This window comes from Melozone crissalis, unplaced genomic scaffold (assembly GCF_028551555.1).
Source record: "Melozone crissalis strain CALT ecotype California unplaced genomic scaffold, PUWL_Pcris_2 ptg000114l_1, whole genome shotgun sequence".
Lineage (NCBI taxonomy): Eukaryota > Metazoa > Chordata > Aves > Passeriformes > Passerellidae > Melozone > Melozone crissalis.
Genome location: NW_026535891.1, coordinates 3,637,845 through 3,664,126, shown reverse-complemented (window position 1 = coordinate 3,664,126; position 26,282 = coordinate 3,637,845). Strand labels below are relative to the sequence as shown.

Genomic DNA, 26,282 nt, shown 5'->3' with positions numbered 1-26,282 from the left:
CCCTGTGGGCCCCCTATCACCTCCCCATCCCAGTAGAACATGTGCAGGAGGGGGGCTGGGGTCGCAGTGGGCTGAGGGTGCTGAGGCAGCTGAGAGTCAGGGGGGACCCCTTGGTGGGTTCAGGGGACCCTCCAGGACCGGCACCAAGAAGAGCTCTGGGAAGGAGAGGGGAGGTGAGGACTGTGACTCTGAGTCCACTGGGAAGTGTCTTTGGGGGTGTCAGGAGATTGGAGTTCCATCCGTGGGGGTGCTCACCTTGCACGGTCACTGTCACTGCTGCTGACCATGAAAGAATGGACCTCCCCAAACCCTTGCTACTGTAGCTGCCACTGTGGTTCAGCTGCAGAGGGGACAGGGACAGCTCAGTCCCATTTATGAGCCCCCCCAGTTCCTTCTCATCCTGGTAAAATCGTACCCTGGTGACTGTGTTTTTCAACCTGCCCCGGGAGTGCAGTGTCACCGGGTCTCCCTCCAGCAATGTCTGTGCTGGCACCTGCAGCACCAGATCATCTGTGGGACAGGAGGGTCCCAAATCACTGAGGGGTCGAGACAGGTCCAAGGTGGGTGCCCATGGCACCAGGGATATCTGGGTGCACTGGGATGAACTGGGATGTCCCTGTGTGCAGGGCACAGGCTCTCGCCACACAGGGGTTTTGAGGCCACCTACAGAGTGGAGCCCATCCAGACCTGTTGGGGGCCACCCTGACCTGTTGAGATTTATGAATCTCAACAGATACCCTCTACCATTTGAGACTGTCACGGGGGGGCTGAGCCCAGTGCCAGGTCTGTCACATGTGTAGGTGCCTTTCTTGGTGACAGCGAGGCGGTTCTGTCCCTCCTGCCACCAGCTCTTCCTGTCCTTGTACCAGGTAGTGGAACCAGCAGTCCCCGAGCCCTGACAGGTCAGTGTCACCCTATCCCATAGCACCACCGACCTCCAGAGGGGCTCCACCAGGATCTGGGTGATCTGGGCACCTGTGGGTGACAGGGGACACCAGCCTGCCAGGGCCAGTGCAGGGCTGGGGACAGTGGGGTGAGGCCATGGCATCCCCTGAGGACTCACCAGCGAAGCTGAGGGTCTGGGTTGGAAGGGAGAAGGGACAGGGCTGGGTGGGGCTGGTTCTGAAGGGACAGCAGCACCTGGAGTACAGGGTGTGGTGGCTGTCCCCAAACTGTCCCCGTGTGGACAACACTACTTGTAGGAAACTGTGTCTGGGTGGTGCTCAAAAGATTTGGAGAGGCAGGAGGACATGTTTGTGTCACAGCCACCCGTGCAGCACATCCCTGTGACACAGACACTTTGGGAACAGGGAGACTGAGGCCACCCTGGGCTGTGGCAGAACATGGAGGCACTGTGGACACCCCGGGCATGAGGACACCACGGACACAGCCCATGCTGGCCCAGGTCACCCCCACCAGCTCATGATCCCATCCCCATAACCCCATCCCCATGGCCACATCCTCACTGTTCTTGTCCCATCCAGTCCCTGCATCCCAGTTCCCTTGTCCCTATGCCCAGAGATACCTGAGCCCAAAGGTGCCAGTCTCTACATTCCTGTCCCCACATCCCCATCCCCAAATTCCTGCCCCTGTTCCAGTGTCCAAAGCCACCCTACATCCACTGTCCCACCAAGGTTCACTGTGGGTAACATGGACTGGCACTGCTGGCATTGGGGACCTCAGGGGACCCCTGTGCCCCCCTGTGCCCCCTCCTCTCCCCATCCCCAGGGTGTCAGGCCCGTGCCTGGGGCACTCACCCCACAGGAGCAGCACCACCTTCCCGGACATCCCGGTGTCCCCAGCCATGTGCACTGGCTGTCACTCGCTTCTGTGGCCACCGCTCCCCTGGCTGGCAGCTCTTCGGATGAAGGGGAAGGAAGCGAGGTCAGGTCTCGACCTCATGCGTAGGTGGCCCTTGGTGTGGGCAGGGTGGCCACAAGCTGGGCACAGGCTGGGGACATGGTGGGGATGGTGTTGCCAGGAGTAGGGGGTTCAGGGGATGTGGGGAACCAAGGATGGGGTTCCAGGAGAATGGAGGTCAAGGGGAATTGGGGTCTCCATGCCTGTGGGGATTCAGGGATGGGGGTGCTCTGGGAACATGCCCCCCGAGGGATTTGGTGTCATGGAATGTGGGTCCCAAGGTTGGGGGTGCAGGGGAAAAAAGGGGACCCTTGGGAACAGGGATTCTGAGGGAAGAAGTAGCCCATGGTATGGGATCAATGCAATGGTGGTTTCGGGGAATGGCAGTCCTGGGTATGGGGTGCCCAAGAAGGAGAGACCAAGGCCATGGGGGTCCCATGGTTGGGTTGCTAGGGGAATGGGGGTGCCAGGGGTGGGCAGTGGCTGGGTGGGAATGGGGGTCACAGCTCCTTTCCAGGGTGCCTCATATTTTGGGGTGACGCAGAGCCCAGAAAAGCGCTATACCTGAAGCACCCCAGGGCTGTCCTGGGAGTCTCTGTGTCCCTGCTCCACACACCCCTGGGTCAGGTCCCCCCGTTTCCTGGCTCAGCAATCGCAGGCAAGACTTGAAGACCAGTTGGTTCAGACCAAAGCCATACAATAAAACAAAAAGTCTTTCCCACACCATTATATTCCCAATATGTAAAAACTCAGTGAAAATACAACTGACAAGGTATAAATTCTCTGCTTTATAGAATCTATTGCTTTCCCACTAAGCCACTCACAAACAAACCACAAACAAATCACAATGAAATGAGAGTTTTCAGTACCCTTTAGGAGCCCATTGGTACATCCCACAGCAGCATTTGCTTGTGGATAACACAGAGTGGGGAATCTCCCTGAGTGTCCAACAGCTCCGTGGGATTGTTCCCTGCCTGCTGGGCAGCAACCCTGCCCCTAAGGAAGCCTTTTCTTGGGCCATCTTTAGGAACTCTCCCCATTTTGCTCATTCCCACCCTGAAACTTGATTGACTTCCCATGGAGGAAGGGGAGAAGCTCTGTCCATCCTTGGGACAGTGCACAGGAATCTGTGGACATGCCTGTGTGTGCCTCAGGTTCTGATTCCCTGGTAAATCCACTCCAGCCTGCCCTGAATTCCCCTGCCTGGGCACTGCCTGCTCCTGCTGTGACACCCCTGTTCCCCAGACCCTCATGTGCAGCCCCTGCTCTGTATTTCCACACTTTTTCCTCTCTTCTGGTGTGCACATCCAGATCACAAACATTCTTTCCCTGAGGTTCCAAAGGTCTGCAGGTTTTGTTCAAGAAGGAGGGTCCAAATCAGGTTGTTGAGCAGATTGTTGTTGTCTTTGCAGTAGTTCTGGGGCTCTTTCAGTTTCTTGGGGAGAGGGACAAAATGATCAATTGCTGCATTTCTGGACTGGTTCCCTCAAAGCTGCCCCTGCAGGGGTTTTTCCAGCCAGCCCTGCTCTGAAAACCATCAAAGGCCCTCGCAGAGCCACTGCTTGAGCTCCCTTTGGGGTTTTCTACTTCTTGCACAGCTGAGCAAACCACAGCTCAGCTCATCCTGTGGGGGGGCCTTTTTCCACCCACAGAATTCTCACCTCTACAGCAGCTCTAAAGCTGCCAAAATCAAAGGCAAGGGGGCAGGGGGGACCCTCAGGTTCTGGCTGCCCTCTGGGGCTGGGCAGAGCAGGGCTGGGCAATGGCCGTCCCTGTGTAGTGGGGCTGGGCCATGGCTGGGCCCCATCCTTGCAATGACAGGGGCCTCCAGGATGTGCCACCCCTGGGAACAGACACCCAGCCAGGAATGTGCAGGGACATTTCTGGAACTGCCACCCCCCAGGACAGGACACCCCATTATAGGATGTGTCACCCCCTGGGACAGGATCCCCCAGCTGAACTCCAGATGAGAGACCTTAGAGGACAGTAGCCCCTTGTATGTGCCCCCCTAGAAACAGAGAATGCCTCCTTTTCCCATCTGACTCTCAGCACAAACGGCCTCTTCCCTTTCCTCCAGGACAAAGAAAGGGAAAGTGTTGAGCAGGCACAGCCCAGCAACTCCATCCCCCAAAGCCTCCTCCCCTCCCCTGCACCCCCTGCTCCCCATTTCCCCCCTCTCCTGGGTCCCTCAACCCGTTCCCTGCTCAGGTGCACCCCAGGATGTCTGATCCAGGAACCAGGGGTGAGGGGATATGGCAAAAAGTAAGAAGAATAAGGAAAAAACAGAAATAAAGAGAGGAAAAAGTCAGGGGCAGGTGAGGACACAGAGGCCGAACTACCCAGGACCCCATGCAATGCCTGACCAGGAAACGAACAATCCAGGGGTGATTATGCGGGGCCTAGCCTCACCCCAAAATCTGAGGCACCCAGGGAAGGAGCAGTGACACCAATGTTCCCCCCCACACTGCCCAACCCTGGCACACCCATTCCTCTGGGACCCCAACCTTGGGACTCAATTTCCTTCTGCCACCCCTTCCCAGAGACCTCCATCCCTGGACTGCATTTCCCCAGGATCTCCAACCCCAAGGAACACCATCCCAGTAATTCCAGACCATGGGACACCACTGTCCTTGGGGACCTTGATTCCCCCAGGACCACCATTCTCACAGGGTCCCCCTTTCCCCTGGCACCCCCATTTCATGATCACAAATCTCAGGAGGCCACATTGTTCTGGGATCCTCATGCCCAAGTCTGAGTCTACCCAACCCTTGGGACACCCATTTACCTGGGACCCCATCCCTGGGCACCCCATTCTCCTGGACACTCTCCCTGGCTCCCTACACAGCCTTAGACTCCAAATTGTGGAAACACAATGTTCCCACCATGTCCCACCATCCCCCACCATGTCCCCAGACTATGCAGCCTTGTCTCCAGCCTGTCCCCATCCTGTCCCCACCCTGCCCCCACCAAGGGGCACCTACACGTGGGGACGGACGTGACCTCGCTTCCTTCCCCTTTATCCGAAGAGCTGCCAGCCAGGGGAGCGGTGGCCACAGCAGCGAGTGACAGTCAGTGCACATGGCTGGGGACACCGGGATGGTGGGGAAGTTGGCCCTGCTCCTGTGGGGTGAGTGCCCCGGGCACGGGCCTGACACCCTTGGAATGGGCCGTGGTGAGGCAGAGACTGGTGGGGAGGGAGCCCAGGGGGGCTGTGAGGTCCCCTGAGGTCCCCAATGGCAGCAGAGGCAGAGCAGGGCATGGAGCTCAGTGTGACCAGAGATTTAGGGTGGCTTTAGGGACAGAAATAGGGGAACTGGAATGTGGAGACAGGAAGAGGGGGATAGAGATGTGGGGACAAGTATGTGGCAGAAGGAGCCTTGGGGTTTGGGGACTGTGGGGATTGGGACAGGGGAACCGGGATGCTGGGACATGGAATGGGGCCACGTAACATACAGATGTCACCTGGCCATGGGGAAAGGTGCCATTGGAATGGGATCATGGGCACAGGACTGATGAAGTGAAGGGAGACGACCATCCGATTGATGAGCATCGAACTCCGATTTATTGATCAATCATGCACATTTTTATAACCGTGTTAATCAGGTTCATACATATTGCAAAACTCGAGCTCATCATTGGTTACAGATCAAACACTAACCCCTCCTTTTGTTTTCAATACCTGTGGTTTGTTTCTTGAAACCAAGATTTGTGTTCTCACCCTGATATGAAGGGTTCTCAAAACCTCCATGTCTGTTTCCAAAACAGCCAAGGACAGAATGTTTACCTGTTATGAGAAGACTGCCTGAGAACCCTGCTGTTTAGAAAAATATTCCTGAGAACCCAGTTATTTACAGAAACAGGCTTGGGAACTGCTGCTTACAGCTGCCTTTTACTTTTCCATCAGCTGTATATTTTCATGGCCTCTTTCTTTAAGCCATTTTTGAACCAAGCTCTCCACACAGGACCATGGGACTTGGCCATGGGGACAGGTGCCTAGGGCTGGTGGAGGTGGGCAGTGCAAACATAGGGTGTCCACAGTGTCCCCATGACCCTCACCCAGCCCTGTCCCTTCTCCCTTCCAGCCCAGATCCTCAGCCTCACTGATGAGTCCTCGGGGGATGCCAGGTCCCCACCCCACTGTCCCCAACCCTGCAATGGCCCTGGCAGGCTGGTGTCCCCTGTCACTCACAGGTGCCCAGACCACCCAGCTCCTGGTGGAGCCGCCCTGGAGGCCGGCGGTGCTGTGGGACTGGGTGACACTGACCTGAAAGGGCTTGGGGACTGCTGGTGACACCGCCTGGTACAAGCATGGGCAGTGTTGGGGGCAGAAGGAAGGCGACCATTTCACTGTCACTGAGAGAGGCAACTACACGTGCGAGAGACCTGGAAGTGGGTGCAGCCCGCCTGTGAACGTCTCAGACGGTGATGGTGGTTTGTGTCCCCAGCTTGGCACTCACAGGAGCCCTGAGGATGCTGGATGAGCTCTACTCCATGGGTCACCCTCTGGTGTGACCAGAGAGTGTCCCCTACACAGGGGGACATCCCAGAGCATCCCAGTATGGGGGGACCCTTGTGTTGAAATTGGGGAAACCTGGTGTGCTGGCTTTGACCCAATATGGGGGTCCTGATGATATCAGCACCCTCCAGACCCCTGTGATTTGACGGCACCCCTCTGCCCCCCAGACCAGCTGGTGCTGCAGGTGCCAGCGCGAGCACTGCTGGAGGGAGAAATGTTGACACTGCACTGCCGGTAGAGGCAGGAAAAGTGGACCAGTCCGGTGTTCTTCTACCGCGAGGAGATGGAACCGAGAGGGCTCCACAATGGGACCGAGCTGTCTCTGTCCCCTCTGCAGCTGAACCACAGCGGCCGCTACCACTGCAAGGCCTGGGTGAACAACGGTGTATCATGGGGATGGGAGGAGTCAGTGCTGGTGACAGTGACAGTGCATGGTGAGCACCTCACAGCCTCCACCCTGACAGCCCCATAACGCCTCCCCAGGGATTCGGGGTCACCTTTCCCAAAGCCCCCCATTTCCTGCCCTGAGCTTGTCCGGGGACCAGTGCTGGAGGGTCCCCCCGAACCCACCCAGGGGTCCCCCCTCACTCTCAACTGCCTTGCTTCAGCTTCCCCTGCCCCCTGCGGGCCGGGCCATCATCCTGCACCTGTTCTACTGGGGCAGGCAGGTGGTGGGGGGCCCACAGGGGTCCCCGCAGTTTCTGGTGCAGGCCATGGGGGTCTCCCACTCTGGGAATTACAGCTGCCAGGTGTGCACCGAGGGGGGGCCGTGTGGAAGGGCAGCACCCAGCTCTGCGTCACAGTGCACAGTGAGTGTGGGGATGGGCACAGGGAGCCCTCACAGCCTCCTCGAGTCCCCTTTCCTCGGCATCTGCATGTCCCCCAGACACCATGCTTGTGTCCCCTGCCTCTGCCCTGTGTCGTCTCACCCCTCTGTAGTGTGAACCCATCCACAACATCCCCCATCACACCAATCCCCCTTGTCCCTACCCACCCACACCAGCTGCCAGCCCCTCCCTGTGCTCTCAGCCAAGTCTCTGTCCCCACAGTGCCCGTGGCCAATGCCACCATCACCCTTGGTACCCTATCACACCAGAAGCGTGCAGGTGACCCCATGACCCTGCGCTGCTCGGTGCAGGTGGGTTCAGCCCTTGTCACCTTCACCTGGCTGCACAATGGGCAGGAGGAGACCCAGGGTCCCCTCCTGGAGCTCAAGGCAGTTGATGTTGGACATTCGGGCACCTACTAGTGCATGGCCACCAACCAGCTGTGACATGATGGGCACCGCATGTTCCGGGCACTCAGCCCAGAGTTGGCCCTGTTGGTGACACCGTAGAGACACAGGGACACAGGTAAGGTCACACAGGATCATTCAGGGTCAAAGGACCTTTGGGATTCTGGGTGAACCTGATTGTCCCCCTCTGTTTCTTGCAGTGGCCGCAGGGGTCGGTTGGGCCCTTTTCTTCCTGCTCCTGCTCGTGGGTGTCATTGTGGCCTGGCACCGGTGGCACCGTGTGGGTGCGTGACAATGGGGGACAGGGGGTCCTAGGGAGCTGTAGAGGGCCCCAGAGTGTGGGCATGATAGGGTAGCACCTATAGCCCCAGAATTGTCACCTTGCCTGGGGGTCCTGTAGGGTTTGGGGAGGTGCTGGAGGGTCCTGCAAGAATGTTGCGGGTTCTTTCAGGGGCCCTGGTGGTGTTTGGAGAGTCTCTGTCCCTGCTGGGCTTTGAATTCTTGAGGCTGAGTTGGCCCAGGGCACTGGGGAGGCTCATGAATTCTGGGGGGCTTTAGAGATGCTTGGGGGTTTTGAGAGGAATTGAGGGTCCTGTGGGGGTTCAGGAATCCTGAGAGGGGTAGGGCCCTGGGACCCCACAGTCACCCTTGCCCTCTTTCCTTTGCAGCTGCCAGGAAGCAGCAGGAAAGGTGAGTGGGGTCTTCAACCATGCGTGCCCCTTTTCCCACATGACACAAGTCTCCATAGCCTCCCACACATTGTCTTTATCCCTACAGGCCCCCCCCCCGATCTCCTGGCCCCCCCAGGCGAGGGAGAGGTTGTGTACACTCACGTTGTGAGCACCAGACATGTGCAGTGTAAGTACTGTAGATTGGGGGGACAGTGACAGTGGTGTCACCCCTTCCCCTTTGGTCCCCCCAACCGTTCTGTCCTGCAGGGCCCTCAGGCATCACCGACCACCAGTAACCCTGGGTGGACTGCATGGAGCTGCGGGGACCCCACAGGTGACCAAGAAATCCCAGTGACATCAATGAGGTTGTGCCGTGACACTGGGGGCAACTGCGGTGCACTGGGTGTCCCCACCCATGGGCACCCACTCGTGTGTGTGCTGCCACTACAAACTGCTCCTCCCTGTGGAAGCACACAGATGCCAAAGGGCTGAGAGAAGAACAATTTCCTGAAACAGCAATGAGAGGGAATAAAACCAAAAGCTACAGAAACAAGGTTCAGATTCCAAATTTTCACAAAAAGATCAGGTTCCTGGGGAAGTCCCCAAAAGGAACAAACCCTGGAAACTCTCCCCTGCACAATTCCTCAACCAGAGGAACCTGCAACATGCGGCTCTGATGGCCAAAGCAGCCTTCAGGAGGCTCTGGATTCTCTTGTGCCCTGTCCCAAACTCCTCCTCTGCCCTGTTGTCCCCACGAGGATGTCACAAATGACCTGTGGGGGTTCCAGAGCCTCCCCGTTCTTCAGGGCAGGTCAGGATCCGGCCATGGTACAGGGTGGGATGTCAGAGACATAGAAAAGTTTGATATCTGGAGACGTTGTGGAACACTGTGTCTAGCAGGGATGGGTCAGACTATGCTTTTGGTGAGATCGGGCCCCATCTGTCCATCAGTCTGTCAGCCATGGCACACTGGGGACAGTGTGATGCTCTGCCAAAGCCAGCTCCTGAGTGGCCGGATGACCAGAAGTGCCATCTGGGGAGAGGGCCCTTGGTAGCCAAACTGGCTTAAAAGGTAGAGCATGAGGTTGCCAAATCCCAGACCCTGTCTTTCTTGGAATGTGTGTCTCATCCCAGGAGTTGGCAACTCATTTAAATGACAAATATCTCCCAAGGAAAGTGGGAACTGTCCTGGAATGAAAAGAAGACCCATGCTAAAACTTTTAGTAATTTCAAAAATGATGGGTCTTCCAGGCCAAAGTGTAAGAAAAGGAATAACAGCTCTTTACTAGGAAATTTATAAACCAGAACAGAACAAACAACACAATCCCAGAACTTTCCCTCCCGCTCAGCACTGTTGGTTTTTATGGCAGTTATAACTGCATACAGTAGGGGGCGCTGCAGAGAGCCCTCCCGGCCAGCAGGGGGCGCTGCAGGGAGGACTCCCGGCCAGCAGGGGGCGCCCCACTCCAGCTCCATCCCCTCAGAGGTCATGGCGGCCTCGGACAGGAGGGAGGAGGGGAAATCGCTCCTTTTGCAAACTCACGGACACCAATCGCTCCCGGCAGCACCACCAGCAGCGGGCAGAAGCCGCCAAGGCAGCAGGTTGGATCCCAGTGCCCAGTGGCAGCGTAGCAGTTTCCCAGGGCCAGGCCCAAACCGTGCACAACAGCCGTGGCCGCTCTCCAGCATCCTGAATGGAAGGAAGGCAGCACCTGACCCCAGGCAGGTCCCGGGTCCACAACAGCACCCCCAGTTGGCTTTACACCACAATTCCAGTAAACTATCAGCCTTTCAGTCAGGTGAGGAGGGCAGGGATGGAGCAGCTTTGGGAACACCTGGAATCCAGACAGGGTCACTCCCCACAGCCCCACCACGGCTGTGGGTGAGCCCCTGTTCGATATTTCCATACTGTTCCCTCATGTCTAGCAGCCGTAGTCAGAACCCAAAGATTCTTCTCAGGCTGTTACAAAGGGCTGCAGGTTTGAGACAGGAAGGATGATACACCTGATCAGGTTTTTGAACAGATTGTTGTTGTCTTTGAAGGATATTTGGGGCTCTCTCAGAACCTTGGGCAAAGGGAGAAAATGATAAAATGCTGCATTTCTGGACTGGTTCTCCCGCAGCTGCCCCTACAGGGGTTTTTCCAGCCAGCCCTGCTCTGAAAACCATCAGAGGCCCTCGCAGATTCACTGCTTGGGCTCCCTTTGGGTTTTGTGTTTCTTGCACGGCTGAGCAAGCCACAGACAGGCCTTTTTCCCCTACAGAATTCTCACCTCTGCAGCAGCTCCACAGACTCAGAGCCCCTTGGAATCTGTCTGGGGTGATGCCCTGACTGCTGGCTCCTTGTGGAGGCTGTGCTGGGCCATGAGCCTCCCAAAAATCTGAGGCTCCCAGGGAAGCAACCTGAGACCCATGAGTCTGTCCAGCCACAGCCCATCCCTGGGACTTCCATTCCTTTGGAAATCAAATCATGGGAGTCCCATTCCTATATGTTCCGCATTGCATGGGACCTCTATCCCCATATTTACATTCCCCAGAATCTCCATGGCCCAGTATCTCATTCCCAAAGAACCCTCTCCTATTCATTTCATCCCCTGAAATCCTCCTTTCCCCAGGACCTTGACTCTCCAAGGACCCCAATTCCTACAGGACCCCACATTCCCCCAGCATCCCAATTTCATGACCCTAAATCTCTGCAGCCCACATTCCCCTGGGACTCCCATCTCTGGGTCCCCCCATCCCTGGGGACCCCTATTCCCATGGCACCCCCATCCCTGGTGATTCCCCCTCTTCAGGATCCCCATTCCCAGGGCCCGCAATCCCTGGGACCCCCAATTCCCCTGGACACACATCCTCAGCTCCCAAAACTCTCTGAGCCCCCCACTCCTGGGAACACCATGTCCCACTGTGTTCTGTCCAATCTTGTCCCCGCTCTGTCCCATCCCTGCCCACAGCCTGTGCCCAGCTTGTGGCCACCCTGCCCCCACCAAGGGCCACCTACACATGGGGATGAGACCTGACCTCGCTTCCTTCCCCTTTGGCTGAAGAGCCACCAAAAAGGGGACAGCCTACCCCGGCAGTGAGTGACAGCCAGTGCATATGGCTGGGGGCACTGGGACGGCTGGGAAGGTGGCACTGCTCCTGTGAGGTGAGTGCCCTGGGCATGGGCCTGACACCCTGGGGATGGAGAGGGGACGGGGCACAGGGGGGCTGTGAGGTCCCCTGAGGTCCCCAATGGCACAGAGTCAGTCCATGTTACTCACAGCAGACCTTGATGGGACTCTGACTGATGCAGGATTTTGGGGATGGGGATGTGGGAGACAGGAATGTGGGGACTGGCACCTTTGGGCTCAGGTATCTCTGGGCATAGGGACAAAGGAACTGGGATGCAGGGACAGAAGGGGACAAGAACGGTGAAGATGTGGCCATGGGGATGGGCTCATGGGGATGGGATCATGAGCTGGTGGGGGTGACCTGGGCCAGCATTGGCTGTGTCTGTGATGTCCTCATTCCCAGGGTGTCCACAGTGTCCCCATGTTCTGCCTCAGCCCAGGGTGGCTTCAGTGTCCCTGTTCCCAAGGTGCCTGTGCCACATGGACGCGGTGCATGGGTGGCTGTGACACAGACATGTCTCCCTGCTTCGCCAAATATCTTTTGGGGACCACCATCACACACTTTCCCACAGGATCTGCAGTCCCCAGGGGGACAGCTTGGGGAAGCCATCATGCCCTGTGCCCCCAGTGGCTCTGTCCCCACAGTTCCACCCCCACTGAGCCCTGTCCCTTCTCCCTTCCAACCCCGACCCTTGGCCTAGCTGGTGAGTCTTCAAGGGATGCCATGGCCCCACCTTGCTCTCCCCAGCCCCACTCTGGCCCTGGAAGACTGGTGTCCCCTGTCACCTGCAGGTTCCAGGTGCCCAGACCACCCAGTTCCTCGTGGAGCCCCCCTGGAGGCTGACAGTGTTGTTGGACTGGGTGACACTGACCTGCCAGGGCTCAGGGACAGCTGGTGACGCTACCTTGTACAAGGACAAGGAATGCCTATAGCAGGAGGAACGTGACCACTTCACTATTAACGTGGAAGGCACCCACATGTGTGACAGACCTGGCACTGAGTGCAGTCCCCCCATGCCATGACAGTCTCAGACGGTGAGGAGTTTTGGGTGTCCCCAGCCTGGCACTCACGGGGACCCCAAGGGCTCTTGGTGGTCTCTGCTCCATAGGTAATCTCCTGTGTAACCAAAGCCCGTCCCCCTCCTCTGTGGACATCCCATTGCATCCCATTGTGGAGAACCCCATGTTGGAATTGGGTACCCCTGGTTCCCTGGGTGTGACCCACTGGGGGGACCCTTATGAAAATGGGACCCCCGGTGTGACAAGACCCCTGTGTCCCGCAGCCCGATTGGTGCTGCAGGTGTTGGCATGGGCACTGCTGCAGGGAGACACGGTTACACTGTGCTGCCAGCACTGGCGGGACATACCACTCACAGAGGTGCGATTCTACCATGGGGACAAGGAGGTGGGGAGGTCCCGCTATGGGGCCGAGCTGTCCCTGTCCCCTCTGCAGCTGCACCACAGTGGCCACTACACCTGCAGGGGCTTGGTGGACTCTGAAATGTCACCATGGGAACAGTCGGCACCAGTGACAGTGACAGTGCACGGTGAGCACCCCCATGGCTGGAACTCCATCTCCTGACACCCCCAAAGACACTTCCCAGTGCAGAGTCACAGTCCTCACCTCCCCTCTCCTTCCCAGAGCTCTTCTTGGTGCCGGTGCTGGAGGGTCCCCCCAGCCCACCGTGGGGTCCCCCCTGAATCTCCGCTGCCTCAGGACCCCCAGCCCCCTGCAGCCCCGAGCCCCCCTCCTGCACATGTTCTACCAGGACGGGCAGGTGGTGGGGGGCCCACAGGAGTCCCCGCAGCTGCTGGTGCCCACCGTACAGCTGCCAGGTGCACTCTGAGGGGGGGCCATGCAGAAGAGCAGCGCCCGGCTCTGTATCACGGTGCACAGTGAGTGTGGGGATGAGTGCAGGGAGCCCCCACAGTCTCCTTGGGCCCCCAGCACTGCATGGGGACTCCCAGTGCTCCCTGACACCTGCTCTGTGGCCCTAACCTTTCCCAGATCTGTCCCTGGCTCCCCTCCTCCTTTCTCGGGTCTTTCCCCAGATCCCCCAGCCCTACATGGATACCCCCATCCTTCCCTGACACCTTTTCCATGTCCTGCCCTCCCTGCCCCAGGTCCCTCCCCAGGTGCCCCATTCCTCGCCCATGTCTCGCTATCCCTCACCGGGTCCCTTCAGTCCTTCTTGCTTCCCCCCACCCCTCTTTGAGGTCCCCGCACATTCCCCAGGTCCCACCATCCTCTCCCTGTGTCCCCATGCCCTCCCTAGTGTTGCCCCACTCCCTCTCCAGGTGTCTCTCCTCCTGAAAACCCCATTCCCCTGTTTCCAAGCCTCCCCATCTGTGTGCCCCCTTTCCCACATTGGGGTCCTGCTGCCCCTCCCTGACTGCCCCGGGTCCCTCATTGTCTTCTGCTGTCCCCCCGTCCCACAGGGGCCCCGCCCTCGAGGGTGTTCCCCAGGATGACAGGTGGCACTTGAGGACAGCCTGGTTCTGGGCTGCGCAGTGGCCGTGGGGACAGGTCCCCTATCCTTCTCCTTTCACCGGGATGGCTCAGCGGCACTGCTGGGCACTTGCCCCCGCCTGGAGCTACGCCACATTGGGGACAATGACAGCGGCCAGTACCTATGCCAGGTCACCGACGGGGACAGCGTGGCCGAGAGTGACCCCCTGAATGTCACCGTCCTGGGTCAGCGGGACCCTCGGTCTGGGGGTGACCCCCTACCCACAGCACCCCCATACCACGTCGCCAGGTGCCAGCCCTGTCTGTGTCCCTGCGGGGAATGTGTCCAATTTATGCCAAAAGCCCACGCTAACCGAGGAAACCATTGGCCGCGGCAACGACGTCCAGTTATGGACAACACAGGACAAACCGGACCAGGGACATCAGCTCCTTTTATTATTTTCAGCACATCAGTCTCAAGACATTGTTAAACAATGGAGACAGGATGTTAACAGCTCTCTGATCCACAGGGAATGCCAAGGAGGTGTGGCATTACAGCATAGCATAAAACCATCTCAGCCTAGATTTCAGCCAATCATACATAGAACAACACATATTGACAAGCATTCTATCCAATCTTATAAAACACACATAATGGTAGTTAAAACAGACTGGCTCATAAGAGACAAAGAACAGAGCTCTATTCATGCTAACTTTCGAAAGATATACATTAAATAACCTTGTTGCCATCAATAAGCCAATTCTACAGAGGCCTATTGTTATTTGACACGTATGCTCTACTGCTTAGAAAACTTTTTTGCTGTGTTTGCAATGCTAACAAAACTTCAGTCTGAGGCCTATCCTTTTTTAACCATTTCCTAAAACCCTCTAACTTTATGAATTCCAGCATGTCCCCACAGTGCCTGTGGCCAATGCCACCATCACCCTCAGTCCCCTGTCACAGCAGGTGCCTGCAGGTGACAACGTTACCCTGCACTGATCAGTGCAGGTGGGCTCAGCCCCTGTCACCTTTACCTGGCTGCACAATGGGTAGGAGGTGGCCCGGGGTCCCCTCCTGGAGCTCAGGGACATCGATGTGTGACATTCAGGCACCTACCAGTGCGTGGGCACCAACCAGCTGTGACATGATGGACACCGCGTGTTCTGGGCACTCAGCCCTGAGTTGGCCCTGGAGGTGACACCTGGTTCATCCTGGGTCACAGGTGGGGTCACACAGGGTCACCAGGGTGTTACTGACCCTCATGGTTCAGGGTCACCTCAGTGTGTCCCACTCTATTCCCAGCAGTGGCTGTGAATGTCAGGAGGACCCTCCTATTCCTGCTCCTGGCTGTCATCGGGGGCTGTCACTGGTGGCACTGCAAGGTTGGTGACAATGGGGGGGATGGGGGGTCCTGGAGTGAGGGGGAGACCCCAGAGGAGAGTCAGAGTTCGGCACCACCCAGGGCCCCTGAGCTGAGGGAAACTGAGCCTGCAGTCACCTCGGCTGGAGGTCCTGGGCATGTGGGGGGAATTTGGACGGTCTTGGTTGTGCTCCAGGGTCATTGCTGGGTGGGCTTTGAGGAACATTGGGGTGGCACTGGGAGCTCCTGGAGGGTTTGGTGAGCTCCTGGAGGGCTGTGCAGGGATGTTGGATTTTTGGGTCCTGGGGGAGTTTGGGGATGCCCCTCTCTGCAAGGCTTGGGTTTCCAGGGACAAAGAGGTTTGGGGGCACCAGGTGATTAGGGCCCTGCGGTGGTGCAGAATTTCTGGGGGCTTCAGGGGTGCTTAGAGTGTCCAGGAAGAATCAGGGGTTCATTGGGAATTGGGGTTGAAATGGGGATTTGGGGGTCCCGTGTGTGATTGGAGCTGCTGAGATCCCAGGAAGGTTCAGGGGTCCCACTGCCCCTTGGTCACCCCCTCCCATTTTCCTTGCAGCTACCAGGAAGCTCCAGGACAGGTGACTGGGGGGCTCAGGCTGGGACTCCCCTTTCTCCCTCCCCAGACACCACCAGTGCCCCCCTTATCCCCACAGGACCCCCCAGGAGGAGGGGGCTGTGCTCAATAACCACATTGTGGGCACCGAGTGGGCAAGGACTGAGTATGGGGGGGCAGGGACACATTTGTTTTGTGGAGAAAAGAAAAAGTACTCCACAACTTTTTGAAAGTGTTAAAGCTGGTATGTTTCTTACAGTGCTGGACGCATGCAGAGATTGCTCTCCTCAAAAAAGACATGCGTTCCTCTGAGAACTTCAGGTCTCTTTTTATCTCCCTCTCAAATACATATGCATACAGATTAACAATATAGTTTATGGGTTTCGTGTGACTTTTGCCACTAGTTCCTTTTTATCTGAAAGAATTCCGAGGTCAGGCTGACTTGCCCTTACAGCAGTCCCTGTCTTTCTCTATCATCTTCTGTCTCCCCCCCTTTATCTCTGTCCTTCGCTGAAATAACTTCACTGAGCTTAGGCCTTGCAGTCTGGCTAAATAACTACGGTTTCTAACCACAGATTTTACTCGAAAATGTGCATTTCACCTAAATTAAAATAGATTTCTATCTTGGAAAATTTTCATTTTGCCTCATTCTTCCCTTTCCTAAAAGGGGGAAGTAAATTCTTTTACTTTGTACAAATTCTTACTTGTACAAAGTAAAAGAACAACAAGTGTACTTTAGTGCTTTACCATGTACATTTCATAATGGATAATCTTCAACTTATTCTAACTAATATTAACAAAACTACAGTAGGATGACACAACTTATTAAAGATTCTATTTGCAGTTGGTGACTACTTAAAGACCACATCTCACAAGTGGTGATCTGCATTTTGTTTTATTCTTTGCAGAATTCTAGCTACTTTTTTGTATCACATTGGACAGTTCTCTCTGCTTCTTTGAGTTTTTCTTTAGGATCTTTAGTAGGTCTTGGTGCTTAATTAATTGTTTCACTGATCTAAGGTCCATTCTAATAGGAATAGGTGATAGTCTGTGATTCATTGTGTAATTGCTTTCAATCAACTGGTGGGATGTCACTCGGTCTAAGTACGAAAAACTACACTTGATAATCTTAACAAATTACAAATACAGAAATTAGAATGATTTCTACTAGAAAAAATAATATCATTGCTATCAATTTTTACAGCAGCACAAGCAGTTCTCAGGCACACACACTCTTTTCTAGCATATACAAGCACAGTTTTTGGTCAGTGACTGGATGAACCTTGAAGCGACAAATATTCTGTTCAGTGTCTAAACACTCATCTTGGGCATTAATAGTATTACTTTCACAAATGAATCCCATCTGTTCTCTAGTAATGCAGGACTCTTAAGTTTACTGTCTGCACTTTTCATTTATCTTTTGTGCTCCCACTCTATGTTCTGAAGGGTAGAGTATTGTTTTTTCATGGTTTAATCTTAGTGCAATGATGGGATGGATAACATGAACAGTGGCATTACATATGGTAAGCACAAAGGCAGTGGCCACATTAGAAGCAGGATCATAGGTGAAATTCACCATAGTCCACCAGGATTGAAACTCCCTTTCAAAATCAATAGCATTATCTCAAACAATTTTCTAAATTTCAGCTGAAAAATTACTTTCACCCCTTTCCCGTATGATCAGAGCTGCTGTTGCTTGCATCTATAACTGTGCTTGTATACAACTGAAAGCTAAAGACACATTATCCTGAACTTTACTAGGTGCTTTTGCTATTAATTGTGGCCTTGGTCCCCGGCTTTTTCGTACTTTCTTACTTTGGCAGTACTTTGAAATCTGCCACTGGCTAGGGCTAGTTCTTAATGCCAATAGAGATGACTGTAAAGGCTGCTTCAATTTTGTTAGGCTACCTGCTGCAGTGGACAGTTTATTCATCAGTATTTTTGAATCAATTCCATTTAAAACTGTTAATCTTGTCCTTAATATCTCAGTTAGATTCTTACTTATTCAGATCTGGAGATATAGTTGTCTTTGTAACTTCGTTGTCTAGCCTTCAAAGGATGTTTTTAGGAAGGAGGAGCAGGCTGGTTGGATTTTTGAGATGTTAATTTGCATTAGCAACTCAACACTTTTGAGAGACCATTCTGGATTGAATAATAGTTGTTGTTCTCTTATATTCTTTACTACGTAGGGGCCTATTTCATACACTTTAGTTTCAAGTTTGGGTAGAGTCTGAACTATTTGAGTCCTAGTATGGGTTGTATAAGGCCCTGCTGTTGTAAAATGTGCAGTGTCTACTTTGAATTGAAATGAAAGTCTGATAGCAACTCGAGCTCAAAGGCAGGTCACTTCTACAGGCTGTATTAAGGTGAAATTACACCAACAATCTGATTGACTTAGGCTATCACAAACTTCCTGGTGTTCATATACACCAGGAGAGGTTGAGTCAGTAATTGCATCTGGTCTCTCATAAGCCGTGTTATTGATGACCTAGCACCTTACTTTGATTTCTTCTCCTCTGATTCTTTGACGTGCTCACAGTTCTCATTCCTGCCATTCTTGCTTCTCATATACCCGATTCCCGTGGATTACTACAGTAGATACGTTTGAATCTTTTATCTCAGGAAGTTCTCTCATGGATCCAGTATACTGATTAAAAGCCTGGGACCAAGGCCATTCAGCATTGCTTCAGATAGAGGTACTCTCTAGTTCTGAAACTTCAGTTATAATTACATACAAAACAATTCTGTAAACTAAAGTATGAACTACCCCGACCACAATATACTCATTTTGCCCGAGTAAGTTTAAGTCTCAGTTCATTGTCTTCTGGTGTCAATGGTGTCACTCTCCAAGGGACTTTAGGGCTTTCTTCACTTGAGAGTGATGGATGTAGGCATTCTGCTCTTTGATTTTGATTGCAGTGAAGGTGGTGAGAATTACTTGCAGCAGTCTCCCCCGCTGTGGTTCCAAAGCCTTGTCTGTAAGCGACTTGACATATACATCATCCCCAGGCTGTCTAACTCCCTGCTCCGAGTTCCAGTCGCATGTTTCTCAAATTCTCTGAGTTATTTGCTTAAAGCCACCATGTAGGTGGCCAGTGTTATCACCCTAATGTGGATGGACCATCCTTTTGTATTCCATATGGTCTTCTATAATGCATTTCAAAAAGATTCAGCATTCGTTTAGCTCAAGGTTTAGTTCAAATTCACAATAGTGCCAGTGGAAGAGCTTGGGGTTAGGGTAGATGAACTTCTTGCCCCAGTCTTACAATCTGCTGCTTAATCAAATGATTCATTTTCTCTACCTGGATACTTGATTGGGGCAGTATGGAGTGTGAAGTTCTTAATCTATGCCCAGGTGGCTACTAATCTGTTGCACTGCCTTGGAAATGAAATATGATTCTCTATCTGAGGATATTGTGGCTGGAACTCTGAAGCGTGGTATTATTTCTTGTAATAATAATCTGGGCACCTCTTGGGCTTTGACAGTTCTAGTGGGGAATGTTTCTGGCCACCTTGAAAATGTATCTATCAATACTAGTAAATAATGATACCCCCCTTTCCTTGGGAGTTCTGAAAAGTTAATTTGCCACTGCTGTACATGCCCGTGGCCTCTCTCAGTCTGACCGAGTTTTTGCCTGGGGTATTTTTGGGGTTAGTCTGGAGGCAAGGATCACATTGTCAGCTTACCTGAGTGATAGTGGCATATAAATTCCTGACAACAATTCTTTCAATCAGATATATGTTCTAGAAAGCCAGTGGAAATTACTACTTCAAAGTCAACACTTCATTTCAATGCACTCTGTATCACTGGCAGCCTTGGTCATTTTGGGAAAGGAGCCACACTCTATAAAAAGCTTTTAATCAGTTAGGCCCTAGTGTGTTTTCTAGTGCTCTTCCTTTGCTAGTAACCATGAAAATGGGAAGGGATTACTAGCTCTCTTTCAATGGTAGCCCACCCCTTGCAGTTGTACGTCTCTTTTGATTAGTATTATTGTATTCTGGCTTACCTTTGAGGAAAATCTGTCTATAATTACCTCACCCTTTGCTGCTTTCTTTGCCTCTCCATCTGCCAGCTCATTTCTTTCTTCTAATTTTAAGCTCACTCTCTGGTGTGCCTTAATATGCTCTTTCAGGTAGCTGAACTGCTTCCAGCAGCCGCATTGTCTCTTCTTCCCTTGTGAGGTTAGCAGTCCCCTCTCCTTCCAGATGGCTCCATGTGCATGCATGACTCTGAATGCCTTTTGCTCTTTCTAAGGCATGGGTCAATGCATTTATCTCAGCCTTCTGTGCAGAGGTCCCTGTTGGTAAGGGTCCAGACTCTATTACCTCTCTGCAGGTAGTCACTGTGTATTTTGCATGTCTCTTTCCACTGGCAATGTAGCTGCTCCCATCAGTGAACCAGGTCTCTGCATCGTCCAGAAGAGTGTCCTTCAAGTCTGGGCAGCTGGAGTAGGTAGCTGCAATGGTTTCTAGGCAATCATGGTGTACTGTTTCTCTTTGATTCCACTGAGAAAAGAAGCTGGGTTGACAATATTAGTCACCACTATCTCTACATCATCTTGCTCTACCATGATGGCCTGGTATTTCAGAAACCTCTGTGGTGAAAGCCAGTGGCCACCCTTTACTTCCAGTACTGCGGACACGGTGTGGGACACTAGCACAGTCATTTTTGTCCTAGGGTAGACTTGGGTGCCTCTTGAATATTCAGCACAACTGCTGCTACACTTCTGAGGCAACCTGGCCATCCTTTGACTGTTGCTTAGAGAAGTAAGCAACTGCTTAGAGAAGTAGGCAACCTGGCCATCTAGTTGCTTAGAGAAGTAAGCAACTGCCCTTCGGTATGGACCCAAGTTCTGTACCAATATTCTCATGGCAATTCCTTGCATGGAAAAATAGAAAGAATGGTTTACTTACATCTGGAAGTCCCAAAGCTGGTGCTGACATGAGGGCACTCTTTAGCTGGTGAAAGGGCCATGTCGCTCCTTTTGTCCACTGGAGATCTCAGTTTCCATTGGCAATAGGAGCATAGAGGGGTCTGATGAGCAGTCCATAATTATAAACCCATAGCTGGCACTACCCTGCCATGCCTAAGAAGGTTTGGAGTTCCTTCGTTGTCTGGCGTTTCAGGGTTTGGCGTATGGCTTCCCTGCCTTAAAGTCTGCTGCTCAGCACTCACTTCTTACCCCAGGTAGATTACCTTCTTAGATTACCTTCTGTTTCACAACCTGTGCCTTTTTCTTTGAGACTCTGTCTTGGAGTCCTAGGAAATTCAAAAGGCTTACCGTCCGGGCTTCTCTCGCTTCCCTCATCTGAGTGGCTACTGAAAGATCATCCATGTACTGCAACAGCCTCCTTTCTTCTTGTGGAGCTTCCCAGGACTCTGAGTCTTTGCAAGCTGTTCTCCAATCGGAGTGGGGAATCTTGAAGCCTTCAGGCACATGGACTATGTGAGCTGTGTTTGAATGCAAAAATTTTCTGGCTGGCTTCATGGATAGGGAGGCAAAAGAAGGCATCTCTTAGGCCTAAAACAGTGAACCAGGTTAGCTCAAGTGTTAAACAGGTTAGTAAAGTATCTGGATTTGCTACCACAGGGTATAAATTCTGTGTTATCTTATTGACAGCCCTCAATCTAGTACTATCAATTATTGGGCTGATTCCTTCCCTATCTTCCTTTTGAGGGTACTACTCAATTCTCACTGATTGTGTTCTTTCCTTAAGCTTGATTACCATGGGGGGGCATTTTTCACTCTCCCTGGTACAGCAGAGGCCCATACCCTCGAAAACACTTATTTACTTATTCTCGTATCTCCTTACTAGTGTCTTTCTTAATTTCAGTGTCTGTTAATGTTAAGCCTAACCTCTTTATATCATTTGCCTCCAGAGTAACCTTTCTCATTTGAGAATGTTTAGCAAATTGAGCGAATTGTACAAAAGCTTCTAAGTACACATGGTACACATGTTACTTTAAAAGTTTGCAAAAGAATGCCTTCTCAGACTGGCCAGTTGTTCAGTTGTTCCCCACACTACAAGATAAACATTCTCCACAGGTACTAAAGCTTTATTTAAAACTGAATATATGGCCCTTGTGTCGACAAAAATTCTACCCTTTTGGGGAGGTCATCTTTATCCTTCCTTCCTTACCTTAGGAGGAGCCTTTAACAAATCATATGTACTCATTTTGCGAACTGTAATCGCTTTGAATTTTAGCATGATAATCTTTGCTTGACTTCATACGTTGCCATCCTATGCTGCATGCTGAAAAACATGTTTGATTTGCTTTCTCTTTGCCTTGTTTTCTTTTTCAAGGGCCGAGACCAGAGGGCAGTCTGATCTCACAGTCTCTTTGCCATTCTGGGTGGTTTCTTAAAACAGAAAAACATATCAGCATACAGAAACCCCATCTCATTTACCTTCCTATTTTAAAACAGTTTAACTGCAGTGAAGTATTATAAATCTTTTTATTTTCTGAGCTGCTCCTACTGGCAGCCTTGTCCCAGTAAGCCCCTCCAAAAAGGGGCTAATTTAGGAACCTCTTTGTTCTGGTCAGTTCTCATTATCTCTTTCTCCTTGCCCTATCTCACCTCCACCCAAACCTCTTTTCACAGACCTTCCCAGTAGTTTCTCAGTCTTCCTCCTACACACACACAGCTCCAGGTGGCAGGTATCAGATGTGATTTCTCACACACGAGCCTTAAGATCTTAGATTCTGAATCAGCTTGATCAGAAACCTTTAATTTACACTCAGGACATTTGCCCTGACACTTATGAGGACAGCAATGCCAGCGTTTCTCACAAACTCTGCACTGCAATAATACTTAATGCAGCGTGCCAGCCTCTTGATGCACCAAAGGATCTGAGGAATTGCCCGCAAAGGTAGGCTATTCCTTATTACAGAGAACTCTAAATCCCCTACGGCAGGCTGTTCTCAGTCCAGACCTACTATCGGACCAGCTTAAGTCTCATAAACTCATTCATCTCTTCTATCTAAACTCCCTTTTACAAAATATCAGCCTTTTCTAGTTCTCTTCTTGCTCAATCTAATTAGGCACTGTGTCTACTTACCCTCGTTTTACTGCCTTGCAAAAAGGCTGTGCTTGTCCCAGCTGAAACTCCGCCCACAGACACAGGCACACACGCACCGCCCCGCCCCCCCCGCCCCCCCCCCCCACCCCTTATCTCAAATTCACTAGAGCCAAGGCTTGAATTGCTGTTGGGGGAAGAATTCTTGGAATTCCTTTAATTCGCTTTATCATAGTTGAGCATAAATCACCATACCATAGTTCTTCTGTGTAAAATGCTACTCTTTTTGCAAACAAAATCTTAAAATCTCCACAATCACTACTATACAATCTGAGAATCAAATTACCACAATGCAGTGGAAGAAAATCACCACACAAAATCACTGGGAAAGGGCATATCTCTCAAAGTGCCCACTTTTCTCAACACAACACAGCATACCCTAATTCAGCATTTACTCACATCAGTTCTTCCTGGACACAATCAAAATAACAGCACACAGTCTAGAGATCAAGTCTAAACATCCAGGGCAAAGGAACTCTCTGAGCTCGTACTCACGATTAAAATGTACCAAATCTACACAAATCACTACATTTAAACACAACAAATACTGTCACTGATGTTCTTCCACTCGCTTCTCCGCAGGGAACTTCTCTCCCTGCTCCCACAGCCTGCTGCAGCCAGTGCCTCAGGCCTCGCTTGGCTGCTTCAAAGACGGGTAGTACTCACTTCCCTCCGCACTGTAGAGCACTGTAGATCTGCTCTCTTTTATACACCATGCACTTACACACTTGCACGATTAGAAACACAGTGCACTGACCACACAATGCATTAACCATACAGCCACACAGTGTTTGACACACACACGCATATAGATTCATTCGACCCACCCCCAGGGTCGCTAGAGGCTGCTCCATCAGACAATGAACCCCCATACAGTGTCCAGACACCACACATACACACACACATAGAGATTCACTCGACCCACCCCCAGGGTCGCTAGCGGTCTGCCCTATAAAAACAATCACCCCCATCTCTACTCCAGTTGCTCCATCAGCTGGACCCAGACATCTCTGAGTGATTTACTCCCTAGCTCTCTTTTCCCGCGGGGACCCCTCAGTATATACCATATCTTCCTCCACAGCCAGCAGGTCCTTGTCTGTCCTCACAGGAGGCAAGTTGAGACGAGCGGAGCCCCACCAGGAAAAAAAATTCCTAGGGTGCACCTTAGGGGTCCGTCTATTCCCCCTGCCCCTGCAGGGACAGAGACCTCCTGGGCTGGTTCGCCATAATGTGTTGCGGAGAAAAGAAGAAACCTCACAACTTTGTAAAAGTTGTAAAGCTTGGTATGTTTCTTACAGCGCTGGACACATGCAGAGGTTGCTCTCCTCAAAAAAAGGCATGCGTACCTCTGAGAACTTCAGATCTCCTTTTATGTCCCCTTCCAAATATATATGCACACAGTTTCACAATAGGTTCATACATATTCATTCCACGTGACATTTATCACCAGTTCCTCTTTATCAAAAGAATTCCTAAGCCAGGGCAGATTGGCCTTGTAACCGTTTCTGGTTTTTTTTTTGTGTGTGTGTCTCCTCACTATCCTTGTCCTGCAGTGTTCCCTTCAGCTTTGGCCTTACAGACTTTTCACCTCTCCTAGACACTTCACCTAATTCAAAATGGATTTTTACTCGGGGGGGATTTTCACTCTTTCTCACAGCTGAGGTTCCATCCAGCAAGACAGTCCAGGCACTCTGCCTGCCCCCAGGCCGATATTATGTCTTTATATTAAAAATTACGTATACAATGTTTACAATTACTTTCCAATACCTATCACCTACGTTAGACAGTGAGCTTCTACTCTAGGCCAATCTAAAAGTGCCAACATCACAGCAGATTATGGAGGCCAAGAAGAAGAAGGAGAAAGGCTGAACACATCCAGTTCCCTCCATCTTTCCCCCTGAACCCCATTCTGGAAAACCCCAAAATCTACTTTTTCACCCCATGATAAATTCACTATCATTCTACTTAACTGTTGTGGCTTGTAGATCTTCATCTAAAGTTGGTAACTTGCTCCACAGGTCATAATCAAAACCACACAGGCATTTGGGTCTCAGTGCCAGGTCTCTGAGCCCCTTGCAGGGGTCTTGGCTGCTCAGGACAGCCAGAGGGATGTCCTGGGTTCCAACAGGAACCTGTTAAACTTCTGGCATTGGTCTCCTCCTCACAGCAGATTAAGCTGGTGGGTTGTGGTGTCCTTTCTCTCATTGGTTCATCTTTTCCTGAGCTTTTGGGCTGACTGGGGCAGCTCCTGCAGGCTCCTGGTTGATCCTGGTTGGTCTAGGCAATTGCTTGATCTCAGACCAAAACTAAGCTCAACAGTTCGAAAGGAAACTAAAACAGAAGCCACCAAAGGATTGATACTGCAGACTCTGCAGGCTAGGGGAAGGAAAAAAAATAAAAGCTTCTTGCTAACAAAAAACCAAGCTAGCTAAGCCACAAAATAATGTTTGACACTGCACCCAGCATGCTCCAGAAGGAGGCTTTAAACCAAGCCTGTGCAGAAGCTCCAAGGCTGCCACCCTCTCCCAGATCCACTTTAAATATACAGCAGCCATTGCTGGGCATAAAGCAGAGAATCAGGTACAGGGCATAATCATAAACCCACCCCAAGACATACCCCATGCTGCCAGTGGCTCCCCATTGCTCCTCCCAATGCCAGGGAGGCACAGAGCCCCTGCTATTGGCCCAAAATGCAGCTTTTGGGTTAGACTGGCAGAAATGGGGTTTCTTTGTTCAGCTCTGGGATTCTCCAATTCTGGGCTGCCACTAAAAACCAGGGGCCGCTGTCCCTCCCGCTCCCAATGGAGGCACAGAAGGCAAAGGGCTGAGAGAAGAACAGTTTCCAGCAAACAGCAACAAGAGAACAAAACCAACAGCAACAGCAACAGGATTCAAAATCCCAAGGGTCAGAAAAGGAACAATTTCCAGGGAATGCCCCTGACAAGAGCCCCCCATGGCCAGAGCATGAGTCCAGTGAAGAGTGAACACTGACTGGGACTGTAGGGGCTGGAACCAAGTGCCAGTGCCACTGAAATAGGCTGTGCAGGACATGCCAGAAGTCCAGAACAAGCTGGAGTGCGAGGCAAACAAGTGGTGTCCCCATGGACATTGCCAAAGCCTTTGCCCCTATTCCTGTGGCAGCAGAGGGAAGGACACAGCTTGCCTTGACCTGGAGGGGTATCCAGAGCTCCTGGAAGTAACTGGAAACTCAGCCCCACCCTGTGCCATGGCCTGATCCTGACTGTCCTGGAAAAGGGGGAGACTCTGAAACCCCCACAAGGCCTTTGTAACATCCTCGTGTGGGGAACATGGCAGAGGAGAGGTTTGGGACAGGGGACAAGAGAATCCAGGCCTCCTGAAGACCGCTTTGGCCATCAGAGAAAGGAAGGTCCAGGGCCCTGCCAGATTCCTGTGATGGAGCAAATGG

The 26,282-nt window shown here is 52.2% G+C and overlaps 1 protein-coding gene across 1 annotated transcript in view; it reads left to right on the top strand.

Annotated features, from left to right (window-relative positions):
• Positions 1–5,826: 5,826 nt before the first annotated feature.
• Positions 5,827–26,282, top strand: part of LOC128948119 (Fc receptor-like protein 3) — a 106,839-nt gene continuing 86,383 nt past the window's right edge. Inside the window, exons 1-2 of the mRNA XM_054292705.1 lie at positions 5,827–5,868; positions 6,060–6,082. Coding sequence (XP_054148680.1) covers positions 5,827–5,868; positions 6,060–6,082 — 65 coding nt within the window. The remainder of the gene's footprint in view (positions 5,869–6,059; positions 6,083–26,282) is intronic.